Here is a 25,004-nt window from a genome sequence, read left to right as displayed (position 1 = left end):
ATACTAGTTACAAATTAGTTAATAAGATTTGGATTAAACTATTTAAGTTTAAAGGGACAGCAACTATAAGAACTATAAGAATATTTATTATAATAAATATGATAACTTTGATAATGGTGTTTTTTTTTTTTTATTACAATGCTTCAACGAGCCCCATTTTAAGAGCAATGCATGTAGAAAACAATTTAAATATGATCAAGAAATATTGTATTACAACATAGCAATAAACATTTTATACCACTTGTAAATAAAGCCAATCCAGTTTAAATCCTGTTTTAATATAAAATGTACAAATTGCTTTCACCAAAAGTTTTGTCAACTAAAATGATTTGCCCGTTCGCAGTTAATCTGTACTCACAGTGTTCCTGTTTTTCATCTGTTCCATCTCCACAGTCATCCACTGTGTTGCAGAGTTCATGGCTGTAGATACAGCGGTTATTGTCACAGCGGAAACGGAAAGGGGGTTCACACGTGATATCCACTAAAGAAAAACAATTGTTATTCATTGTTCTTATATTATTATTGTCATTTATTTTGCTGTATGAAACTATGAATGTCTTTTATCTATCTATCTATCTATCTATCTATCTATCTATCTATCTATCTATCTATCTATCTATCTATCTATCTATCTATCTATCTATCTATCTATCTATCTATCTATCTAATGTGTGTGTATGTTTGTGGTCTCTCACAGCAGAGATGCAGCTCTTCATCTGATCCATCACCACAGTCGTTGTCCCCATCACATTTCCAGTGCTGCTGAACACATACATGATTCTTACACTCGAACAGGAAAGGAGGACAGTATGTGCCATTCGGGTAGCGGGTTGCTGCAAAGAGCACAGACGATGTCAATATATCTACACACTTAAACTGTTTAGTTAAATAATACTATTTGGGGTCATACATTGAGTCACTTGATACAGAAAAATGTATATGACTAAATGTCATTGTGATGCCAAATGTGTTTTTGCAATTTTCTAGTTATATTAAAAATCATCCAATTACTTTTCTTGACTGAATCTCATACTGTATTTTCTTTTGAGTAAACATCTAGTGCACCATATTATGCCATGTTATGGATCCAGCAATGTCACTGTGAGTAAAGACTAATAATCCTGAAAAGTTTATTATACAGTGATAATATTCCCAGAATATTAAAAAAAATTTACCTTCTGTGAGTTCAGTTATAAGGATACACAGTGCAGAAATACATAGTAAAATTCTGTCTAGCTGTACTGTATGAAAGTAAATACAATTTATATGTGAAGTAATTACCATTCAAATGGAATTTTTTAAAGAAATGCAATAGCACTAAGTGAGATTAATGAGAAAGGAGCACATTTGCAAGAATCATGTCAAAACAGCACTGCTATTACTTATAACCCAACCCCACCCCCACGTATTAGATACGGAAATTTTGGGATGGATATTTTCATAAGCATGTGTCAAAAGTACACATTAATAACTCTGTGGTATCTGTTTGACATGGGCTTCTAGCCAGGAGTTGGGTATGCCTTAAAGAAAGAGGACGAACTCACGGCAAGACATTTCATCAGTGAAGTCCAAGCAGTCTGCGTTGCCATCACATTTGAAGTGCTCGGAGATGCAGTGACCGCTATCACATTGAAAGTATCCAGGATGGCAGGTCCGCAACTCTGAAACAGTTACATTATACTTCACACACCAGTCTCCGGTCCATACAAACAGGATAAAAACACTGCTTAGGCAAGCAGGAATTTGGATCACACAGTCTGTGCCATTTGCCTTGCATCCAGGAGGATGCAGTTAACAATGTTCTCATTGGGATAAAAAAACTGCCAGCTTTCTTTTTTTACTTGCAGGAAATGTGTGAGATCAGTGTGACAGAGCTGAGCTCTTACAGTTTTTCTCAGTTGCTTCGGAGTGTTTCTCAGATCAAAAACAAAATTCTCAAAACTACTTGCTCCACCTCCCCATCATTTGGTCAATTGTGCACATCACAAAAGCATTTCTTGTTGCTTTGATCAAATGCGAATGCTTTTGTATATTCATTTAATTGAATGTGTACAATTGTCTGCTGTTTCCTACATTATCAGTTGTTCATGTCATGGATTAATTAAGTATTTTGTTTTGAGAAATGCATTTACTGATTTGCAAATATTAAGGACAATTCGATAAATTCTCCAGAACAACTAAAAAAAACTGTAACATTCAAGTAAAATGAGATATTTAGCAATGCTGTAGAAAACCCTTTTATTACACAGACCTGGCTAAATAACTAAAAAAAAAAAAACTCTGGGAAATGGATGTAAACACACATAACATTTATCATCGTTCTAATTTAATTATGAATCTTGTAAAGATCTAAAGTATGTGAATTTTTTTTATTTCAGTGACATACTTGATTAATACCTTTACAGGCCTATTCAAAATAGCAAGTATTTAGCGGAATAATGGTCTCTTTTGTATAATTCCCTGTGAATGCCTCATGGTTAATGCATTATCATCAAACAAACTGATTTCCTTTGTGAATCCAGAATTCAAAAGTGCTCATGCATGATGCAACATGATTCGTAAGTAAATTATTATTCAGTCATTAATTATATGGCACGTAAAACCACTAAAAACTGATAAAAGATGGTTCTGCATCAGCAGTTCAGGAGAAGGTTTGAGAATGAGTCTGCTACGCCCCCCACTGTATACTCCCGCCAAGAAAACAAAGAGGCTCAGCTCACCACAGTCCCTTTCATCCGAGTTATCCTCACAGTCGTTGTCATGGTCACACACCCAACGTTCAGGAATGCAGCGCAGGTTGTCACAGCGATACTCGCTTTCAGTGCATGCTCGAGGGCCTGCGGATGCACAATACTTTGTCAAAAGCGTCACAAAACGTCTGTGCTTCTTTATCATTTTTTAAAGATAATCCTTAAAATCCTGAATCGTTTCCTTTACACAGAACAAGTCAGAAAAATGTCTTTTAATAAAATAAAGAACATTTGCGGTACTGTAAGTACACACTCAACGTGAGCCTTTCTCACAGAATGCAAATTAATACAGACAATAAAAACTAAAAAGTAAAACTAAACAATAACCCAATACATACACATGCATTTTACTGTTCAACTATGAACACAATCCAAAATTGTAATTCATATTTATTTTTATTAGTCTTTTTTTGTTTGTTTTAAAAATAGTACAAGGCCTAGTTAATTATCAGGAAGCTCATGAAAGAACAGAAGCCATACCGAAATTCTTTCAGGTTACTTATTTACCTTCCTACAACACAACAACTTATCATTTACTTCTAACTATTTAGCATAATACTATGAATTATTCAGTAAGTGTAAAAAGAATAATAAAAATAGGAGAGTAGGAGAATAAAAGGAACAAGTGTATGGGTATAAGATGAGGAATAAATCTATACCCACTGACAGATCCTGGGGGCTCAATGATTACCACACTGAAATGTGAACTAGAGGAAAAGGCTACAGTCAGTGCAACAGAAAAACAACAAGGAAGATGAAAGCTGTACAGCAGGTGAATTTAGTCAATCATAATCAAATAAGACTGGGCACAAGCAAATAGAAAATAAGGGTGACCTCAAATAATGTGCAATGGAACTTTGCTCGCAAATGTGATCGCAACATTTTGTTTCAAATGTTTTAACTGGAAGTGTCCCATGTCTTCAGAATGAAAACACTCCAACAGATACGAGCAAATTATAATAAAATACAATTATTTTATTGTTATAGTTTTTCTCGGTTGCTTTGGAGCGTTTCTCAGATCAGAAATGAAATTCTCAGAACTACTTGTTCAACCTCCACATGATATAGTCACATGTGCACATTATCAAACCCATTCTCGTTTCTTTGATCAAATTGCGAATGCTTTTGTACATTCATTTAATCAATTGTGTACAGTTATTTGCTGTTTCTATTTTATTAGTTGTTTGTCATGCTGATCAAAATATATTATACTTGTTTCACCTGAATAGTCTTAACCCCCAAAACATTTAACTTTTAACCTTCAATTGGTGACAGACAGAGGGAAACAGAATTTCTGAAAATGGATGAACAGCCAAGAAACAAACAAACACTAGTATAGTAAAAGTGTGAATCCTGTCCGGTCTCATGCAATCAATATAAATCAAATATGCAATCAAATAAACAAATTTGTGCTGTTGAAATTCATATATGCCTACAGTAATACTGAAACCGTGCACCTTTAGACTGACAACATGACTAAACATTGTGAACAATGACAAAAAGACTTGTTATTCTGACAGCAATAATATGTTATTATTGAGAATTATGTTATCAGAGAAAAACTGAAAATTGGAATTTAAAAGTGCAGTAAATTTCTACACACTGAACCCAGACATTTAACTCTGATAAAAGTTGGTTATGTTGTGTTTTCCTGTTACAGGATTAAAGGGTTATCTAATTAGCCACAGGTTGTTTTTCACAGCCTGCCACAGTAAGAAAGAACCCCCCTCTGCTCTGAGGGCCATTTTTATGAGGTGAGTTCATAGATGAATTCATTAGGAGGAGTAAAGCTGTGCACTGCACACTGCAACACGGCAGCTCCTGTGTGGGGGGAGAGACAAGTGCTGAAAAAATCAGCACCCCTTTCAGTGTACAAACTCAATGATTTACCGCAGGCTCCCTTCATCCTTTCACTCGACTCACAATCCTCATCATAGTGCTTCTCTTCTTGCTTGTGCTCCATTTTTATAACCTCTTACTGTTTAGCCTCCCTATACTTCTCCCTCCTGTTTTTTTTTTTTGAAGATTTATAAAGCTGTGAAGCCGTCACAATCAGAAACAAGGTTACTACAATTACAGTAACTATGTTTATTACATATTTAGATAGGACCCAGTAATAGATTAACTATCATATAGTAACAATAGTTACAATCTTACCATTTTCCCAGCATGCCATGGTTAAGGCCTACTCAGTGAAAGAATAAAACTATTTAGCTCTGAAATCATGGTAAGACTCTTGTTCATTTCAACCCATATTCAAAGTTGGGTTATTTGTAAGTCATAGAAATTCAGACCTAAATTCTAACTTCGGAATAAACTGCTATTGTGATTTCAAGATACTCTTTTAGTATCCTGTGGCTTTATATTAAATTATGTGTCCAGACAAACAGGATAAAAACACTGCTTAGGCAAGCAGGAATTTGGATCACACAGTCTGTGCCATTTGCCCTGCATCCAGGAGGATGCAGTTAACAATGTTCTCATTGGGATAAAAAAACTGCCAGCCTTCTTTTGTTACTTGCAGTGAGATCAGTGTGACAGAGCTGAGCTCTTACAGTTTTTCTCAGTTGCTTCGGAGCGTTTCCATTGAATGCAAAATGGTTAAACCATCTGTCATCTTTTTGTAAATGTGTCTTAAATTGATGGATTGTGCAGATGACTCTTGAATGTTACGACTAAAGGTGAGTGAGTAGCATCAAATCAACCAATGATCAACTAGTTCTTTAAAATAGGTTAAAGGTAAATCTCGTGACAGAGCAAAACACAGAATAAAAATTTCTGAAAATAAATGAATAACCAAGAAATGAACGAACACTAGTACAGTTCAGTAAAAGTGTGAATCCTGTCTGGTCTCATGCAATCAATATAAATCAAATATGCAATCAAATAAATCAATTTGTGCTGTTGAAATTTATAGATGTCATACCGAAGAAATTCAGTTTTAATCACTGTAATTCAAACCGTAGTTTATATCAAGAAATACTAAAACTGGGGACCGTCGATGTGAAATTCAATTTGTTGTGCTGTTTGTACAAATTGTTATAAGAATACACGTCCTGGCTTACAAATATTAATGATGATCTGAGAAATGCTCCAAAGCAGCTAAGAAAAAAACTATAACTGTTGGTGTATAAATAAACTAAAATAAATAAAATGGGATGTGCTGTAACTAGTATCTATTAGTATCTGTAACTAGGATCTATTAGTACTAGCATCTACAGCTATTCTTGCCATTATACAAGGCTTTTATTTAAATTTTTGCTTTGGTTGCATTCTCATAATAATGCCTTTTTTTCCATTTTTTTAAATTGCATATTACATTAATGTTACATCATATTACTGCTAAAGGCAAAATATATATAATCTATCCAATTGTTTTGTTTGCATTTTCAAACCCTTAATTTTGTTCATCTTTTAAGAAAAGTATTGTTGTGTGATTCAAGGCCTTGGTGTAGACACTATGGAAAAACTGTGTTTTTGACATTTCTGCTCAAGAAAAATCTGGCAGCTGATTTGCAGAATTTTAATGGAACTCAGCTTTTTTTGAGTGACTCTCAAAATACAAGGAACCTTTAATAAATGCCATCTCTTTTTACTTACAGTTTTTCTCTGTTGCTTTGAAGCATTTCTCGAATCATCCTTAATATTTGCAAATCAATAAGTGCATTTCTCAAAACAAATTGTACAAACAGCACAACACATTGGATTTCTTGCAGAAGCCTGTACTTTTCTCACACTCCTCACAATCCTTAGTTCAATTCTCAAAAGTAAATATTTTTGTCAATGAACATCTCATTGAAATCAATTCCTTCCTTCCAAGTCCTTTTGCCATCTTGTGCACAAACAAGATCGTTAAAATGTTTAATCATGCTGTCAGTATGGCACTGCACATGTTCAGTATTTCCTGATATATTTTATTTATTGTGATTGCATTAGACAGGACAGGAGTCACACTTTTACTGTACTGTAATAGTGTCCGTTTGTTCTGTTCGTTTCTTGGTTGTTCATCCATTTTCAGAAATTGTCATTCAAGATTCATCTGCATAATTCATCAATTTAAGACACATTTAATAGAAATGTCAGCTTTCCAGATGATGACAACTGGTGTAAATAGTTGTATAATATGCACAATTGACTAGATGATAAAGCACCTGAGAAAAACTGCAATACCTGTGAAAAAGTTTGCAAAAGCCTACATGGTGTGGCATAAGCAACAGCTATGTGTTATAGTAAAAAGAAATGGAAATTTAATTGTACCCAGAATATAAGTCCTGCTATTAAATAGTTTTTCAACCGCACTCCAACTGACCATGATATGACCTGCACCTGACATATCATTTTCAAAGAAACCATTTACTGAGACACAAGCTAGATTTCCTAAGAGACAAGACACTCACTGCAGTTGTGTTCATCTGATCCATCTCCACAGTCATTGTCTCCATCACATTTCCAGCGCAGAGGGATACACTTGTGGTTATCACAGCGGAAATCTCCAGCAGGGTTACAGGTCAACTCCTCTATAAACATGACACAGGGGTCAAGTTTTAATACACACTTACTCACAGAAAGGCTCATATATTCATTAACTATATTCAATCAGATAATGGTGAGCACATCCTCTTTTATTGACCATAACAGACCAGAGAATGGGGTAAAGAATATAATGTTTGTTAATGATTATTACATTTCTGAACTGAATATATAAACGGGCAAAATGCAAATGGGAACACAGAACATCAGTTATGCTGCTTTCTTTGAACATTCTGAGCTTACATGGCATGGAACAAGCGGTATCACTCACTTGTACGAATTTGTTATCTGAACTAATTTTTACAATTTGAGTCCGCAGACGCAAGAGATAAATGAAACATTCTTTAGCACCTTGTGGCATGCTGTTTAATAAAGACATGATAATAAATGCAGCATTCAACCACGAAGGGAGACAAAACACTGAATTTAATTACAGCAAGGATGAAAGTAGTAAAGGGAGTATAGACACCCCTTTTCAATACACACAAACACACACACGTATGCTGACCAGTGACTCATAGCAGATTTGCTACAGAGAAGATCTGAAAAGTGAGGAGAGGAGAAGAGCAGACACTGCTAAACATACAGATACACACACACACACACACACACACACACACACACACACACACGGTCCAAGAGGTGCCCCACCTGGCATTCTTACACGCAGATTAAGGAGATCTCTCCTCTCTGTGCAGGATGGCACTAATGGAGTGGGGGATGCTGATAACACTTGGGAGGACTAGAGTTGTGCATATGTGTATATGTGCATGTGTGTGTCAGGGTCAGACCACAGAGCACAGAACTCAATCTGCATCGACAGGTTGCATGGGAATTTCTATATACAGATGTATACTGCATTTGCATAAATGCACTTACATGTGACTTAGTGCATAGAAACATCGGAATGTCCCAACACTATTTCTAGGTTCTTGATAATAGACATTAGACTTAACTATGGAAAATTCAATAATAGATTTACTGCAGTTGCTTTTGTTAAAAATGAACTGAAATCACTCGATTTAATAATGAATTACTTTTCCACTTGCTCCTTTTAAATTTCTATGTATATTATTTTCCCAAATAAACATATTGCAATTATTTAACCAGTTACTTTCAGCATCAGAACAATTACTTGCAGCTATCCCAATACTTTATCCTCGTCAGATTATTGAGACATTTGAATATTTTGCTAAAATATTATATCACATATATAATAACAAACCTTACATATAATATAGTGCTTCTATCACATTTAAAGACGTACACATAGGATTACTCTGGTGCCTGACACAGAACAAGACACACCGAGACCATAAATCCATGCCGTAGCCTCGGACAAGTAGGGAGAATAGGGGGAGAGGTCAAAAGGAGTCATTCATCAGAGCAATCTCTTTGGCTGCTAATGTACAACTGAGAAAATTAAAACATAATTAAGTTTTCACCACACAGGAAATGAATTTGCAAACAAATTTAAATACCTATTGACAATATACTTAGCATATTCTTACCCTTATCTTAAAAACTGGATAAAATTAAGTTAGGTTTAAGCTATTCCAATGTGTTTAGAAAGTTATCTTAATGAGTTTGTGTAAGGATCGTAGCTAAATGAGATTGTGCTTAAAACTGGTGCTTTAAATTAGACACACCATTTTCACTCCCTCATTTAACAGTTGGTTTTTATCCCTAGTGACTTTCTAACAAAAAACTATTACACTCACCACAGTTTTGTTCATCGCTGTTGTCCCTGCAATCGTTTTGTCCATTACACACAGCCCACAGAGGTACACAGCGGTAGTTTGTAACGCAGTCATACTCAGTGTGGTTGTCGCATCGATATGCTGGACCCACTATAAACAAAACACAAAGCAACAATCAGCAACAAAACATAATCCGATAACTAATACTAATATGCCTCGATTACTTCAAAGATAATTTTGCAATTTGCCCTTTAGTCCTTTAAACTTTTTCTCAGTTGCTTTGGAGCGTTTCTTAAATCATCCGCAATATTTGCAAAACTATTTGTGCAAAAACAGTTTTCAAAACTATTTGTGCAAAAACAGCTCAACACACTGGATTCCTTGTAAAAGCCTGTACTTCACTCAAAACGAATCATTGCTATCAGAATAACAAGTCCTTTTGTCATTGTTTACAAACAAAATGGTTAAAATGTTTAGTCATGTTGTCAGTAAAACGGTGAACAGTTTTAGTATAACCCTAACCCTAACCCTAACCCTGATATGAGCTACGGTTTGGATTACAATGATTGAAAATGTACAAGGCTGAATTTCTTCTTGGCATCTATAAATTTTAACAGCACAGATTTATTTGATTGCAAATTTGGTTTATATTGATTGCAATAGACTGGCAGATTTACACCTTTACTGTACCGTAAAATAATTTTTGTTTTTGGTTGTTCATCCATTTATTGAAAATATAATTCTGTGTTTCGCCCAACTGAAATTTCATGAGATTCACCTTTAACCTATATTAAAGAACTGATATTGTAGGAAAGAGCAGACCAATTTACACAATCAATTAAATGAATGTACCAAAGCATTTGCAATTTGATCAAAGCAACAAGAAATGCTTTTATGATGTAGACAGTTGACTCCATGATGTAGAGTTTAAACAAGTAGTTTCAAGAATTTCATTTCTGATCTGAGAAATTCTCCAAAGCAACTGAGAAAAAACTATAAAATGTAATGATATACAATCTGTTAAAAACATAAGTATTACGATATACACTGACCGGGCAAAACATTATGACCACATGCTTAATAATGTGTTGGTCCCCCTTTTGCTGTTTCACCACTGTTCCTACCTTGGACAACTTTTGATAGATACTGATCACTGCAGACTGAGAACACCTCACAAGATGCTTTGACCCAGTTGTCTAGCCATTACAGTTTGGCCCTTGTCAAACTCACTCAAAACCTTACGCTTCCTGCTTTTAACACATCAACTTTAATGACAATATGTTCATTTGCTGCCGAATAAATCCCACCTACTAACAGGTGCCATGATGAAGAGATAATCAGTGTTATTCACTCGCCGGTTATAATGTAAAATTACATAATATTATGCCTGGTCAGTATATAACTGCATTAACAGTCATTGAAAAATTAATGTGCTTACTTCGAGTGTATGTTCTACACATCACATTGTGTTCCTTTAATATTTGTCATATTTTCTTGTAATGCATCGTGTGTCAGATAGTATCATAACTGGTAAGCAAAGTTGTGGATTGAGTGGATGGATGTAAGGCATGCGCCAATCACACCAAAATATTCCACTATATGTCTGTGGATCTTCCAGTAAGACCACTTTGCATGTGGGTTTCCAGGAGAAAGAAAATATGAACAAACTGGGACTATGGAGGACTGTGTCTATCACATGCAGATGAATAGAATATCTTGTCTGTTTTATTTATTTGGCTTACAGAATATGCAATGCCAATGCTGTGTGAAATGCAAAATGATTTTTTTTGTTCCTGCAGTGTAAACATCTGAACATTTCCATGCTCAAGATTTGTGCATGTATTTATAGCAGCTGATGATAGAATTATACCATATACCAATAAAAATCTTTCATTTATTTATTTTATTTGTCATTTTATGTTGATTTTTATCTTATTTAGAACTTCTGTTGAATTAGGGATGTAATATTATCAGATTAAAGCTAATTAATATTATATCCACCACACCAACACTGATAAAACTTTGACACATATTTACCTCATTAACATATTGAACACTTACTTTTTTACTCATTCATTTATTCATGATGTATAACTGTTTTTTAACATGTCTTACTGCTACGAATGGTACACGTGTTTAGTTTTCAACTATTGGGAAATGCAGTGCATGTTAAAACACAATTTCTATATTGTTTACGCCACTGACATTGTATGTGATGTAATAGGTGCTACTGGTGCTATTATTTGTAACACAAACCGTTTCTCTAATTTATCAAATTTCACACACATTATTTCGAATCTTACTAAATCAGAGTAAGCTGAAAATCATGTTTGTTTAAAATGGGTGCATTTTATTTTTGTGTGAAATGAGCAAAATTAAAGTAACTGTATAATATTGTTTATACTGTTGTCTGTCATGTATGAACCCCCGATCAAAACACTACCAGAAAAAAAATACACTACAAGAAACAAAATCATATTTTATACTCACTGCACTCATCAATGGGCTCATCTGAGTTATCTCCACAGTCATCATCTACATCACATTTCCAGCTTTGAGGGATGCAACGACCATTCCTGCACTTGAACTGGCCAGGACGACATGTTCTGCTGGAGCAATGTGAGGGCTCCTCATCTGAACCATCTCCACAGTCGTTCTCCCCATCACACTGCCATGCCTCTGGGATACAGCGCTTATTACTGCACTGCCACTGGTGCGACTCACATTGGTGTGTTGCTGAAAGAGGAACAAATCAACTTTCTGTTACCCTGTAAATGTTTTTTTTTTAAATGATTTTGTTAGATAAATGGATTTTGAATCAGAAAATTCCAGTAACACCAAGTGATTTAACCCTGAAATGCTCAGTGTATAAGCAAAATAATTTGCATAAGGGTTTGCCGTGTGCCATATATGTAAACTTTATATCCAGCACATATCTAATAAATAATGACCACCAAACAACAATTACATTTTCTGAGAAAGCACTAGAGAATCTATATAATCAAAGTCTATGGATGGTCAATAAATCTTGACACGAGACACTAATTTTGGTAAAATGCTTTACTGAATTTATTAGTGAAATACAATTTTTCTCAGTTGCTTTGTAGCTTTTTTCAAATCATCCTTAATATTTACAAACCAGTAAGTGCATTGTGTACTTACATTGTGTACTTACTCAAAACAATGTGTACAAACAGCACAAAACATTGGATTTCTTGCAAAAGCCTGTACTTTTCTCAAAATCTCTCAAAAGTAAGTATCTGTGTCAATAAGCATCTCATTCCCGTCAGAATGAAAAGTCTCTTTGTCAATGTTCACAAACAGTATCGTCAAATTTTTTTGTCATGTTGTCAGTGTGATGGCGCACAGTTTCAGGATTTCTTAATATAAACTATGGTTTGGATCACAGTGACTGAAAATGCACAAAATTTTACTTCCTTCTGTTTTGGCATCTATTAAGTTCAGCAGCACAAATTTGTTTATTTGATTGCATAATTGATTTATATTGATCGCAAGAGAGATAAGAATGTTCCTATGATAAGCACAAATGACTAAATGATGTGGAGGTTGAACAAGTAGTTTTGAGAATTTTATTATTAGTTGTTTATTAGTTGTTTATGTGTTGTTGATCAAAATATGTTATACTGGTTTCACCTGAAAAACATCTCTGCATCAGTTTATTGCACAAGTCATTGAATGCAAATCATTTAAACCAATTGTCATCATCTGTCATCTAAAATTTCTATCTAACATTTATTTGTAAATGTGACTGGAATTAATGAATTGAGCAGATGAATCTTGAATGTCACTAATGCAGGCGAGTGTATTGCTTCATTTGGCGACAGAGCAAAACACAGAATTTAAATTTCTGAAAATGGATAAGCAACCAAGAAACAAACGGACACTATTACAGTATAGTAAACATGTAAATCCTGTATGGTCTAAATTAAAGAAGCAATCAAATAAATACATTTGTGCTGTTGAAATTCATAATTGCCAAACAAAAGAAATTCAACTTTGTGCATTTTTAGTAATTGTAATCCAAACCATAGTTTATATCAAGAAATACTGAAACTGACATCAGGACTAAACATTTTGATGATCTCGTTTGTAAACAATGACAAAAGCACTTGTCATTCTGATGGCAATGATTTGTTTATTGACACAAATACTTACTTTTGAGAGATGAACTAAGGATTTTGAGAAATGTACAGGCTTTTGCAAGAAATCCAATGTGTTGAACTGTTTCTACAAATTGTTTTGAGAATGCACTTACTGGTTTGCAAATATTTAGAATGATTCAAGAGATGCTCTAAAGCAACTGAGGAAACCTGTAAAATTCTATGCCAAGTAAAAGATAACATTTCTGAATGTTAGACAGTAATAATCGCTCCTACTCTATAGATACACTGGATAGGCATTTTCCTTAAAAAATTTAATAAGGTTTCTTATATATATATATATATATATATATATATATATATATATATATATATATATATATATATATATATATATATATATATATATAAAAGAAGTTCAGAACAAGAATGACTAACTGACTGTGTGATTTAATTTACATACCACACAGGACAGTGTCCTCATCAGATCCATCAGGGCAGTCATGGTTTGAGTTACACAAAAAATGTGAGCTGGTGCAGTTTCCGTCATTACACTGGAACTGGCCCAGTCTACAGTGACGCAGGGGGCATGTGGATGGCTCATCTGAACCGTCCCTGCAATCACGTTGCCCATCACACTTCCACCAGATAGGGATGCAGCTTTACCAGGAAAAGGGACACACCAAACACTTAGTTAGAAAAATACATATGTAGGTATCATACTAAAACAACAAACCATCACACAGATCAAACTCAGGCCAGAGAGAGACAGAGGTCTGAATCACTCACCGCTCATTGTCAGCACATCTGTACTGCGTGCTGGAGCAGCTGGGTAGACAGCGGGCCACACCCCCTATCTGCAAAGTCAGGAAGTGATCAGGGCACTGACAGGTGTATCCTCGCCCTCCAGCTTTTAAGAGACATAGGTGAGAACAGCCGCCATTGTTCATTCCACAGGGATTGGTTACTGAGGACCGAGAGAGAAACAGTTACACCACATGCACTTAACACAAAAAACAGAGGTTGAACTCCCACTACAGAGATAAGACAAGGGTATCTAAAGTCTTCAATCTGTCTGGGAAAAATACGTGATTAATAAAAGGGATTGTCTTTCCTTGCCAAAGACAGGGAAGAGAGAAAACACTTGCGCCATTGTCTTTGTCTTTGTAAATATTGGCACAAACGCTAAAATGGCTTAAGAAGACATTTAAAGGAAGAGATAATGATCAGAGATAATTGACATAATGGCTCCAAGAGGATGAAAGCCGGCAGCAAAGCATGTGATTACACCGCGTTTGAGTTCCCCGGTCTCACACTCACCTATGGGTTGACGATATGGGTGAAGCACATGGATATCAAAGGGTCTGTGAGTGGTGTTGACAAGAGCTTGGCGCCCAGTACCGTTGTACTTATTGCCTTTCTCCACTGTGCGAGTGTTCCAGTCTGTCCAGTACACAGTGTCCTCAAACACAGTTATTGCAAAAGGGTGAGGAAGCACACCATCATACACAGCATGACGATGCCGGCCATCTAAATCAGAGAACCTGCAGAACAAATTGCATATTTTTAGAGTTTTTATTTTAATATGTTTATAGTTGAACAATTAAGAGGAAGACCATGGTTAAACCTTTTCCTTACTCAATGTAGTTGAGATGAGCATCAGCCCAGTAGAGCATATCATTGGTGTAGTCAATAGTAAGGCCATTGGGCCACTCGATCTTAGTGGTAATGATGGCAGACTTGTTGTTACCATCCATCCCGACACGACCGATGAAAGCTTTATTTCCCCAGTCAGTCCAGTACACATATCTGCAAATAACAAGCAGGAGGGCAAAAACATCATAAATATTCATACATAAAATAAGGCTATTTAAGACCAAGTTTGCTTTAGTGACATGCCAAATATATATTTTTTTATAATTGTAAAAAGTGCACACAAGTTTGACATCTTTTGAACTTGACCAATTGTACCATACTCAATGCACAAGCAAATCCAGGTCCAGAAAAGTGTCCTGAAACCTTCCACTTGAAAGTATAATAACATTAGACTGTATAAAGATAATAAAACTTCAGTATTCTAAAAAGAGTTTAAGTGAATACCAGTAACTCACCCAAATTTTGGATGTACCACAATTGCTCTTGGATTCTCAAAGCAGTAGGTGTTGTTGGCATCCACACAGTGCTCAGCCAACTTCTTAACAAAGCGTCCATCTAGCTCAGACACCTTCAGGCAGTCTAGAAAGCTGTCTACCCAATAAAGCTTCCGTCCCACCCAGTCCACTGCCAGTCCTTCTCCATGCAGAATGCCATTCAGCACCACCTCTCTGCCTGTGCCGTTGAAGAACATTCTCTCCACCACACGACGGCTAACATCGATCCAGTAGAGGCGTTTGTCAACACGGTCGAAGTCCAGAGCCACGACACTGCTAAGGCCTTGCAGAATGAGCGAGTAGGCCTCGCCATCTGTAGATAGGTTGCGCAGGTAATAACGGTTGCTGAAAATCAGGTAAGGTCTGATGTTGCTGTTCTGGCGACATCTGCGTCCATCTGGCTCCCGCAGGAAACCTGGGGCACACTTGCACACAAATGAGCCCAATGTGTTCTCACAGATCTGACTGCAAATGCTGGGCGTCTCAGAACACTCATTTACATCATCACAGCTCTTCTTATCAGACATAAGGCGGTAGCCAGGACGACACGTGCACACAAAACTGGTGGGTGTATCAGTGCACTCGTGGTCACAGTGGTGCACAGATGGGTCTGTACATTCATTAATGCCTGAAACACAATATCACATCATAACAACATCTCTGACCAAAAGTGTACACAACAGTGATTACATTTTAAACAATTGTATCACCCGACAATTTGAGTTATAATGCCTGTAACAAAAACAAGCAAAGGTGTACCAGACTGTTACCATTTACAGACATCTGGCGTAAATAATAGTATCATCAGGCCATTTGGGTTATTACTCAGTTTTTTTACTTATTTTGCATTTAAAGCATTTCATTTAAATTACAAATGGGAAGTGTGAAATATGTAGCAGGAATTGTCCTGTGTTCTTTTTGTGACTCCAATGAATACAAAGTTCTAAATGTATTATGTCACTCCTATGCTGTAATAAAATTTCAATGTCCTCATCATTTTTTTCATACAGAGTTGTAAATTCTGAAAGGTTTTCCATATGTTAACTGTATTGCATCTTTTTACATTTACTTACCACAGCCTTTCTCATCGCTGTTATCATTGCAGTCATCGCTATGGTCACACACTTGGCTGGAAAGCACACAGTTTCCATTGTCACACATAAACCTCCCAGGAGGGCAAGTAGGAGCCGGAGTGTGGCACAGGTGCGGCAGCTCATCAGATTCATCACCACAGTCATTGTCACCATCACACTGAAAGTCCTGAGAGATACAGCGACCATTCTGACAGGTGAACTGCTGCTGCTGACATGCTTGGTATGTACAGCCCTGTTCATCACTGCTGTCTCCACAGTCATTACGCCGGTCACACCTACCACACAGAACAGATGCATGTAAGGCATTTGTAAGTGCATCTAAATCAATTCTTTTTATTGGTGAACCACTTGCCAAAGTGGTCCTTGCATGTGCATACAGTGAGATATTTACTGATATACAGTACATATGTTCATTTTCTTTATGTATGTAATAAAGATAAATTACATGCTGTAGTATGAATATGCCTATACATATAAGGACAACTGAATTAATTCTAACCTGTATGCACTGAGGATGCAGAGGCCATTGCTGCAGGTGAACTCAGTGGCAGAGCAGGACCTTCGTGTACAGTTCTGATGCTCATCATACGCATCTGAGCAGTCGGCATCTCCATCACACACCCAGTCCCGGGAGATACACTTCCTCTGTGGGGGCTGATTATTCACACAGGTGAACTCCATTGATGAGCAGGTTCGATTAGCTGGGAATTCAAAACCCATCAAACAGAAAAATAACTCAAAAACACAAGATTTGTAAAAAAAAAAAAAAAAAAAAAGAATTTAGACAAAAATTTCAATCAGTTGAGAGAATAGAAATTAGCTTGTCGGCTTGCAGTACGGAAGCCAATTGTGGCAACAATATACCATTTGATTGATGAGAAAAAAGGCATGTACTTGTCTAGTATCTCTAGTAAATGCATGTCAGTGGAAATGTTAGTCTGTGCAGTTTTAAGAAAAAATAACTAAACTAATAGATAGCTAAACAGCTAGCTCTAGACAGTCCCACATTCTAAGTCGGTCATTTTTGTGATATATATAATAAAATGCTATGGGAAAACTATACCAATACTTAAAAATAATTGTCCCTGATCAGTCTGGACAGCCTGAAAAACTGCTGACTTTGGTAAAGTAGATTGAAAGATTTAGGAGTTATTACTGGCCAATTTTTACAATTCTTACTTAGACATTATAATGTTTAGTTTAATACGAGTCAAATGACTTGAAAAAATGAAAACAAATAAAAGAAATTAAATACCTTGTTTAATAATGGCCTACATGCAGCTAAGGCTGTGTTTTTTTTTTTTTTTGCTTTTTTTTTTTTTTTATATGGTGGCTCAGTGGTTAAAATGTAATCAAATCAAATGATAGTTGAATGGATAAGTGTGTCTGCAAAATTATTTAAGTTTAAAAGGGATTAAATACTTTAGATTTATAATAAAGACATCTGTTTTTACAGCTGATTCTCCATACTTTTCACAATTGTAATGGCATTACACAAAGGAGCATCCTAAAGGGATGACCAAGCTTTTGAATCACATTGTTCAGGCTCCCCAGAATCGGGCTGCATATTGTGAACAGACACACTGGAAGGAAAATGCATGGCAGCTGGAATCCAGAGAGAGCCCGGCAGCATACACAACCACAAAGCAACGAGTCAGGCAAAGGAAATCAGGAATGTAAATTCCTTACTCTAAAACTCTAGACATCAGCCACGAGCCAGGCTCATCTGTGTTTCTATTGAGCTGTCTGACTTGTCTACAATGAATGAAGAAGTACAAAAGAAGAGAGTTAGAGGATAGAAGAGGACAGCAGTGGACTGGATAGCACTAGAAAAAAGATGAGAAATTTTAGAGGAAAACCAGAGACAAGAAAAAGGGCAGGGGAAAGGAAACTAGGTAGGAATCACAAACCACAGTTGTGTCTCTGGTCCTCATCACTCATGTCCCCACAGTCATTGTCTCCATCACAGATCCAGGAGGAAGCGATGCACCTGCCATCATCACAGCGGAACTGGTCTGAGCTACAGGTTCTCACCATAGTGACTAAGGGATTAAAACACATCACATGCCTGAACAAGGAGCAGTGCAAAGGCAAGGATGATCAAACTTTTAGTAATCTCCTTAGTTCCTGACTAGCTAGTAAGCGAGTGCTTTGATCCTGACAAGCTGTACAAAAGTAAAGTAAGAGAATTCACTGAAAACAGTATTATAATGCTGCTTCCTTTTTGTTTCAAAGGCAAGAAGTGTGAGTAGAAAATTCTAGTGACTATTGCAATAGTAACACTGCTACAAGCAATACAAATTAAAGAAATTACATTAGATAAAATTGAAGAGCTAAGCTGTGAAGTCATTTTAAGACTTATATAGAACTTTTTAATCTAACTATCTAAACTGACATCCTAAAACTTAAAACAGAATTTGCTGCCTGAGGAACGTTGTGTACTCAAAACATAATGAACTGAATGTTCATATTGAGCTCAAATAAATGTGACTGTAATTTAAAATGACAGTAAATTAGCATACATTCTATGAAACTATGTACTAGTACTATTATACTATGAGACAATGGCTTTTACAGTATATTCTAATGCTATTCTAAAGTTTACTTACTGCAACTGGAGGGTTCATCTGACCCATCTACACAGTCTCTACCACCATCACAGTACCAGTGTCCAGGTATACAGCGCCCGTTTGAGCAGCGAAACTCATTCTGGGTACATGTAGATGTTGCTATGGAGGCAGAGCAGACACAATAAATCTTTAAAAAAAAAAAAAAGGTGCATGCTTGAGTGACTCAATCAATCTATCTCTTTTGTAAAAGCAATCTTTATAATTGACCATTTATGAACTCATAAAAAAAAAAAAATAAACACTGACATTTTACTATCATGGCCAATTCTTTGCCAAAGCCTATTTAACTGTAGAGTATTTTAACTGGGGAAGTAGTAGATTAGTGGTTAAAACATGGGGCTTCTGATCCAAAGGTTGTGACTTTAAATCCCAGCACCACCGTGCTGCCACTGCTGGTTCTTTGATCAATTCCTTTAACAGCTCATTTGTATAAATGAGGCAATTGTAAGTCACTTGCAATGTACACTTAATTCACACAACATTCCATATTTCAAGCATAGTTTAAATTGTCATACACTAGACACAGATTAATATCACTCCTATACTTAAAATGAAGTGTAGTGAATCCAACACAGCAGTTAATGTACAGTAGACTTTATGCTAATATTCAGTAATATGAAGATAAACATCAACTTCATATAAGGCAAAAGGAAGAGATCTTAAGTTCATCAGTATACAGTGTCTATACTCTGCATTTACAATACACTTTACATTATACACAGGACCTACCACAGTGTGTGGGGCTCTCATCACTCATGTCTCCGCAGTCATTATCCCCATCACATAGGTATGAACGAGGGATGCAGATGTTTGTGCTCTGGCATTTAGTGTGACTAGGCTGACAAGTCCTCTCGGCTAAAGCAAAATAAAAAATTGCAATTTAATCTAATAAGAGGGCCTTAAAATAATATATGTAAAGAGTAATACATGAGAGCTTTACATTATATGAAAATAATCAAACAGTTTAAAGAACAGCATGCCATGCTTTCTATTAATTTATGTTTACTTTTAAGGTTGTGGAATGTTTGTCAAATTACTATAACATTATAAATAGCTGTAAGTAGTCACTCTCTTCCCAGTCTCTTTTTTTACGTGCAGCTTGTCATTTTAGAAAGAAGCTGCAATGCTTTGTGGTCTAAGTATGCTTTGGTGGAAAACCTGGGAAGAACTATGCAACTAACTGATACAAAGTGTAAACACTGAAGACTTCTTTCAAAATCAGCATCTCATCATAAAAAAACAATTCTGTAACAACAGTTATAGACAGTTTTAAAAATCCATTAATGTGGAACATCCATCATACATGCTGCTGCAGATTAGTTGCTGCTATAGAAATGACATTTAAAAAAGATATAAATGAATATAAGCATAACCATGTTGCTATAGAAAATGTTTCAGTAGCTTTTAAACAAGCTGAATAAAAATTTTAACATCGCTGTGTTTTAATTAAACATAAAGCAATTTGGAAAGTATTACATATTAAGTTATGTATGTGGGTTAATGTAATAATTAATAACATAATTACAACTACAGATTATTAGGAATGTATTTTCGGGTACATTAAACTCTATTTCCAGATGGGATCATACATCAGTGGATCTCATGCATACCGCAGTTGCGTTCATCGGAGGTTCCATTGTCGAAACAGTTATTGATGCCATTGCACACATACTCCCGGGCGATGCAGCGACCATTGTTGCAGGCAAATTCTGTGTTTGGGTCGCAGGGCCGAAATAAACAGCCTTCCTCATCGCTGTTATCACCACAGTCGTTATAGTGATCACAACGGTAATGGTATGGGACACATCTGCCATTTCCACAGGTATACACAGTGGGCTCACAGGTATGAAAAGCTGCCAGTGATAATCAAAAGAGCATTTTTTTAAAACGAAAAGCAACCATGAAGCTAATTTAAATAATTTCATAAAGCTGTAATATTTTGCTGACTCTAGTAACTTTTCAAGCTAAGAGTCTTTATTAGTGAAGCAGTAGTATCAGTGAAAAGTTAGTTTGCGAACACTAGATATTACCTGAGAGAGAAATAAATGCCGCCATTTGTGGGACTGCATGCAAAGAAGCAATGCATTTTCTAATGATTAGTCTTTCTAACAAAAGGTCTACAAATGCAGACAAAGCTATGTTTATTCTAAAACAGATAATCAAAGAAACATAATCATACACACCAAAAGCGAAATCACTCTTGAATCCTGGAGACAGAGACATTATATTGCATTAGGCAGAAAATGGCTGCACATTAGCAAGATGACAGTGCAGAGACAACAGCAGAAGTACAAGTTAAATCCATTCACAGAAATTAAAGGTGTGAGATGCATGTCACATGGAGAATTTAAAACACCAGAATCACATGTCACAAATTTGACACTTAACATACAATGAAATCAAACAAGTGGCTCATTACTGTTAATTTACTGGCTCCAAAGCTACAGTGAAGGCAAGCAATCTCTTCCTTCAGACTTTTTGAACCTATAATTTAATTTATCTTCATTATTGATTATAATAAATTTAATTGGAATAGCAAGATTGTTAGGTCAATTAGCTTATTCTTGCTAGGATTAGTTAGCAATGACAAGATTTGTTTTGTTATGATTAAAATTTGCAGTTTTTTAGACATCATCACAACCAGTTAATACTTTTCTTTTTCTGTAGAAAAAAGGCAACAAGTTTAAAAGCAGTCAAATGTAAGTTCTATGAAGTGAAAGCAAGTGCACTTCAATCGATTAGATTCTGAAATTCTTCAGAAATGACTGGATAACCGCAAACGTAAAAATTATATGCCCATCTTACCGCACACTCTCTCCAGCTCATCACTGCCATCACCACAGTCATCGTCATTGTCACATTTCCATGATGCACGAATACAGCGACCATTCATGCAGGTAAACTGGCCTGTTTGGCAGCGTGTGCCATTATCGTGGATGCAGTATTTACTGTCAGCCAAATACCAGCGACCTTCTGATGGACACTGGCACTCTGCCCCCTGAGGACCTAAGCACAGCAGAATACCTGTTACTATAAGGAACAGACCTAAAGATCTATATTCTGAAAATGAATGTTTAAAACACAAACAACATAAATGGGGTTTATGATATAAATCACATAAGAAAAAACATCTATTTTACTACTCACTGACTGACAAAAAAATAAAGTTAGTTTGATGCCTGAGTGCCCCTTTAAAAAATATATTTTTTACTTATCAAGGTGATGAACCGTTATTTACCTGGAGTGCAGATATGGCTGCAGCCTCCATTAAACTGCAAGCAAGGGCTGCTGCAATGCTGCTGTTTGCTGTTGGACAGCACATGAATGTCCATAGGCCGGGATGGAAGGTTCTGGATCATAATCCTCTGATCTGAGCCATCATGCTTGTTTGCCCTATAAATGCTACGTGTGTTCCAGTCTGTCCAGAAAATGTGCTGTCCATACACAGTCATGGCAAATGGGTAAATGGCAGTGCTAACGATCACCTCACGATTACTGCCTGTTAGAGAGCAGCGCTCAATCTTCTGTCTGGTTACACAGAAACAAACAAACAAAGAACAATAGTTTGAAGACATATGTAAATCACTTATTTGGTAGACCTACTGTATATCACAAATATATCGTGAGATGGCACAGAATCTTACAAGCTAGCATCAGCCCAATAGAGCCTCTGTTCATCATAATCCAATGTAAGACCATTAGGCCAAACCAAACTGCTGTTAACGATCTCTGACCGGAAATTTCCACCCAGAGTTGCACGTTCAATCTTAGCATTTGTACCCCAATCTGTCCAGTACATGTATCTAAGGACAGAAAAAAAATTATGAATAATAATCTTACTATAATACATTCTGTTAAAAAGTGATAGTAACCTACCCACTGCATGGGTCCAGCATGATAGCTCGTGGTCTGGGCACATGAGCTATAACAGTCCTCTGTGACCCATCCACTGCCATGGAGTTAATGGTCTGATTAATATAGTCACTATAATAGATCCGCTTATTAATCCAGTCATAGGCAATACCATCAGGGGCACCCAGATCTAAATATAGAGAAAATATTACATATTACTTAAACATGCTTGTCCAACTACAACCAGGCAGAATATAAAATAGATAAATAATCGATTACACATTTTCTGAAAATATTTATTTCCTCACATAATTCAAATCAGTGATCGTACAATTTCAGTGACTGTAGGTAATAATGCACAAATCAATCATAGAAAACAAAACAAAACAAAACAAACAAAAAAAAAAAAAAATATATATATATATATATATATATATATATATATATATATATATATATATATATATATATAGTGTTAAAAGAAATATTAAGCAATAAATACAGTGATCAATGTATTGCATGTACCTGAAGCCACAACAGTAGCAGGTGAGGTAGGAGACGATAAGCTAATGTAGCTGATCTTGCTCTGTCCTGATCCAGAGCTTTGAGTGAAATAAATCCTGTTGTCAAACCTGTCATAATCCAATGCTACAGAAGTTCGGGCTACATTGACAACAGGAAAAGGGAGGGAATGATCTTCAGGGTCCAGCCGTAGTGAGCGAACCGTACTTTCTGTAGTGTATATGAGGTAATCATCGTGAGACACCACGCAGGTCATGCCATCAACAGCCAGGTTGCCGAAGGCACATGAACACTTCCTAGTTTGAGTCCCAGGCATTGCAAAGCAGAAATGAGCACAGCCTCCATTAGATACTAAACAGGGATTGTTATTAAGCTCCTGTGCTGAGAAGGGCTGCATTCTTTGGTCAAAAATGGTGACATCTCTCAGCATGTTAATGTTGTCTCTGATCACCACTGGTTGATCATTGTTTCCTGGTTCTTTACTGGCTTGGAAAACTTTTTTTAGGTTCCTGTCTACCCAGATGATGCTATTCTCAAACACAGTGATGCCATAGGGAGTTGGGTAGCGGCTGCCATAACGTACAATCTCTGTCTCACCGCCATCTGTGCGAACCCTTGCAATCATGTCCAGTGAATCATCCACCCAGTAGATGTACCCATTGCTGTGATCCAGAGCAAGACCCCTAGGTGTGATAATACCAGATGTGACCAGCACAGTCCGGTTGGTAGCATCCAGGAAAGCTCTTTCAATCTTGGGGTTCTGACCATAGTCAGCCCAAAAGAGAAATCCGTTTTTTGGATCAACCACAATGTGACGAGGCATGTCCACCTCAGTCTTCAGAATAACACGGCGAAAAGTGGTGTTAAGTCGAATAACTTCAATGTAGGTCTCTGTCAAGAAGGCATTTGTGAAGTACATGTTCCCTGTCCAAATACAGAGCAATTGTTATGCAAATGTATACATATTATAAATAGCAAGATTAATGTTATCTATGATAATAATAAATACAGATACTACAAAGATTATGGAAGGTTCATGGGCAATACCAAATTTGTGTTTGTATATTTCATTATTCAATTAACAATCTGAGTTTTAAGTAAGATGGGAAGGAATAATGATGTTGCCATAATCAAACAACTTTATAAATTTGTTGTCTTTCAGTTTTCAGTTGTAACAACATTGATTTTGAGGAATAAATTCTTTCACAAATTTAAAGGTGATTAAAATTACAACTTGTCATTTCACAGCCCGGCATTCAAGTTTTTCATACTCTAATCAACATGGCCATGGACAAATATCTATAATTTATGCAAATGTATGTTCATTATTACTGAAACCATGCTAAACATAGAGCATAAAGAACACAGACATTTTTTTCAAAGAACTTGTACATGTCTATTTAACACATGGAAAAAAGAATATGGAAAAACCACAGGTTCCTATTACTTCTCTTTCTTTGCCGACAGGTTTTACATTACTGTTTACATTTTTAAATGCAGATTGTAGAAATACTCGGTAAATCACCAAATTGTTATAGTTCCACACACAGGTTTTTTTTTTTTTTTTTTTTTTATACATTTGTGTAAAGAAACGATGTCATGAATAAATGTGTGTTGTGTTGTACGCCTCTTTTTAATTTATTTATATTATTAAT

General features: G+C 36.0%; 1 protein-coding gene across 1 annotated transcript in view; it reads right to left on the bottom strand.

Moving 5' to 3' along the window:
* The window catches only part of lrp2a (low density lipoprotein receptor-related protein 2a), a gene marked incomplete at its 5' end in the record, with an annotated part of 56,728 nt that overhangs the window by 7,912 nt on the left and 23,812 nt on the right, over positions 1-25,004 (bottom strand). The window contains 25 exons of the mRNA XM_046844927.1: positions 359-481; positions 696-833; positions 1,545-1,661; positions 2,721-2,837; positions 7,148-7,267; positions 9,002-9,130; positions 11,471-11,716; positions 13,565-13,761; positions 13,891-14,068; positions 14,422-14,645; positions 14,740-14,910; positions 15,213-15,879; positions 16,325-16,620; positions 16,845-17,046; positions 18,256-18,387; positions 18,955-19,074; positions 19,705-19,830; positions 20,586-20,828; positions 21,006-21,038; positions 21,159-21,182; positions 21,781-21,981; positions 22,214-22,503; positions 22,620-22,778; positions 22,852-23,017; positions 23,353-24,273. Of these exons, the coding sequence (XP_046700883.1) occupies positions 359-481; positions 696-833; positions 1,545-1,661; positions 2,721-2,837; positions 7,148-7,267; positions 9,002-9,130; positions 11,471-11,716; positions 13,565-13,761; positions 13,891-14,068; positions 14,422-14,645; positions 14,740-14,910; positions 15,213-15,879; positions 16,325-16,620; positions 16,845-17,046; positions 18,256-18,387; positions 18,955-19,074; positions 19,705-19,830; positions 20,586-20,828; positions 21,006-21,038; positions 21,159-21,182; positions 21,781-21,981; positions 22,214-22,503; positions 22,620-22,778; positions 22,852-23,017; positions 23,353-24,273 (5,340 nt within the window). The remainder of the gene's footprint in view (positions 1-358; positions 482-695; positions 834-1,544; positions 1,662-2,720; positions 2,838-7,147; positions 7,268-9,001; positions 9,131-11,470; positions 11,717-13,564; positions 13,762-13,890; positions 14,069-14,421; positions 14,646-14,739; positions 14,911-15,212; positions 15,880-16,324; positions 16,621-16,844; positions 17,047-18,255; positions 18,388-18,954; positions 19,075-19,704; positions 19,831-20,585; positions 20,829-21,005; positions 21,039-21,158; positions 21,183-21,780; positions 21,982-22,213; positions 22,504-22,619; positions 22,779-22,851; positions 23,018-23,352; positions 24,274-25,004) is intronic.

The sequence above is a fragment of the Silurus meridionalis genome, chromosome 3, assembly GCF_014805685.1.
Source record: "Silurus meridionalis isolate SWU-2019-XX chromosome 3, ASM1480568v1, whole genome shotgun sequence".
Classification (NCBI taxonomy): Eukaryota; Metazoa; Chordata; class Actinopteri; order Siluriformes; family Siluridae; genus Silurus; species Silurus meridionalis.
The sequence above is the reverse complement of the archived record's forward strand: the minus strand, read 5'-3'. Positions and strand labels throughout refer to the sequence as shown.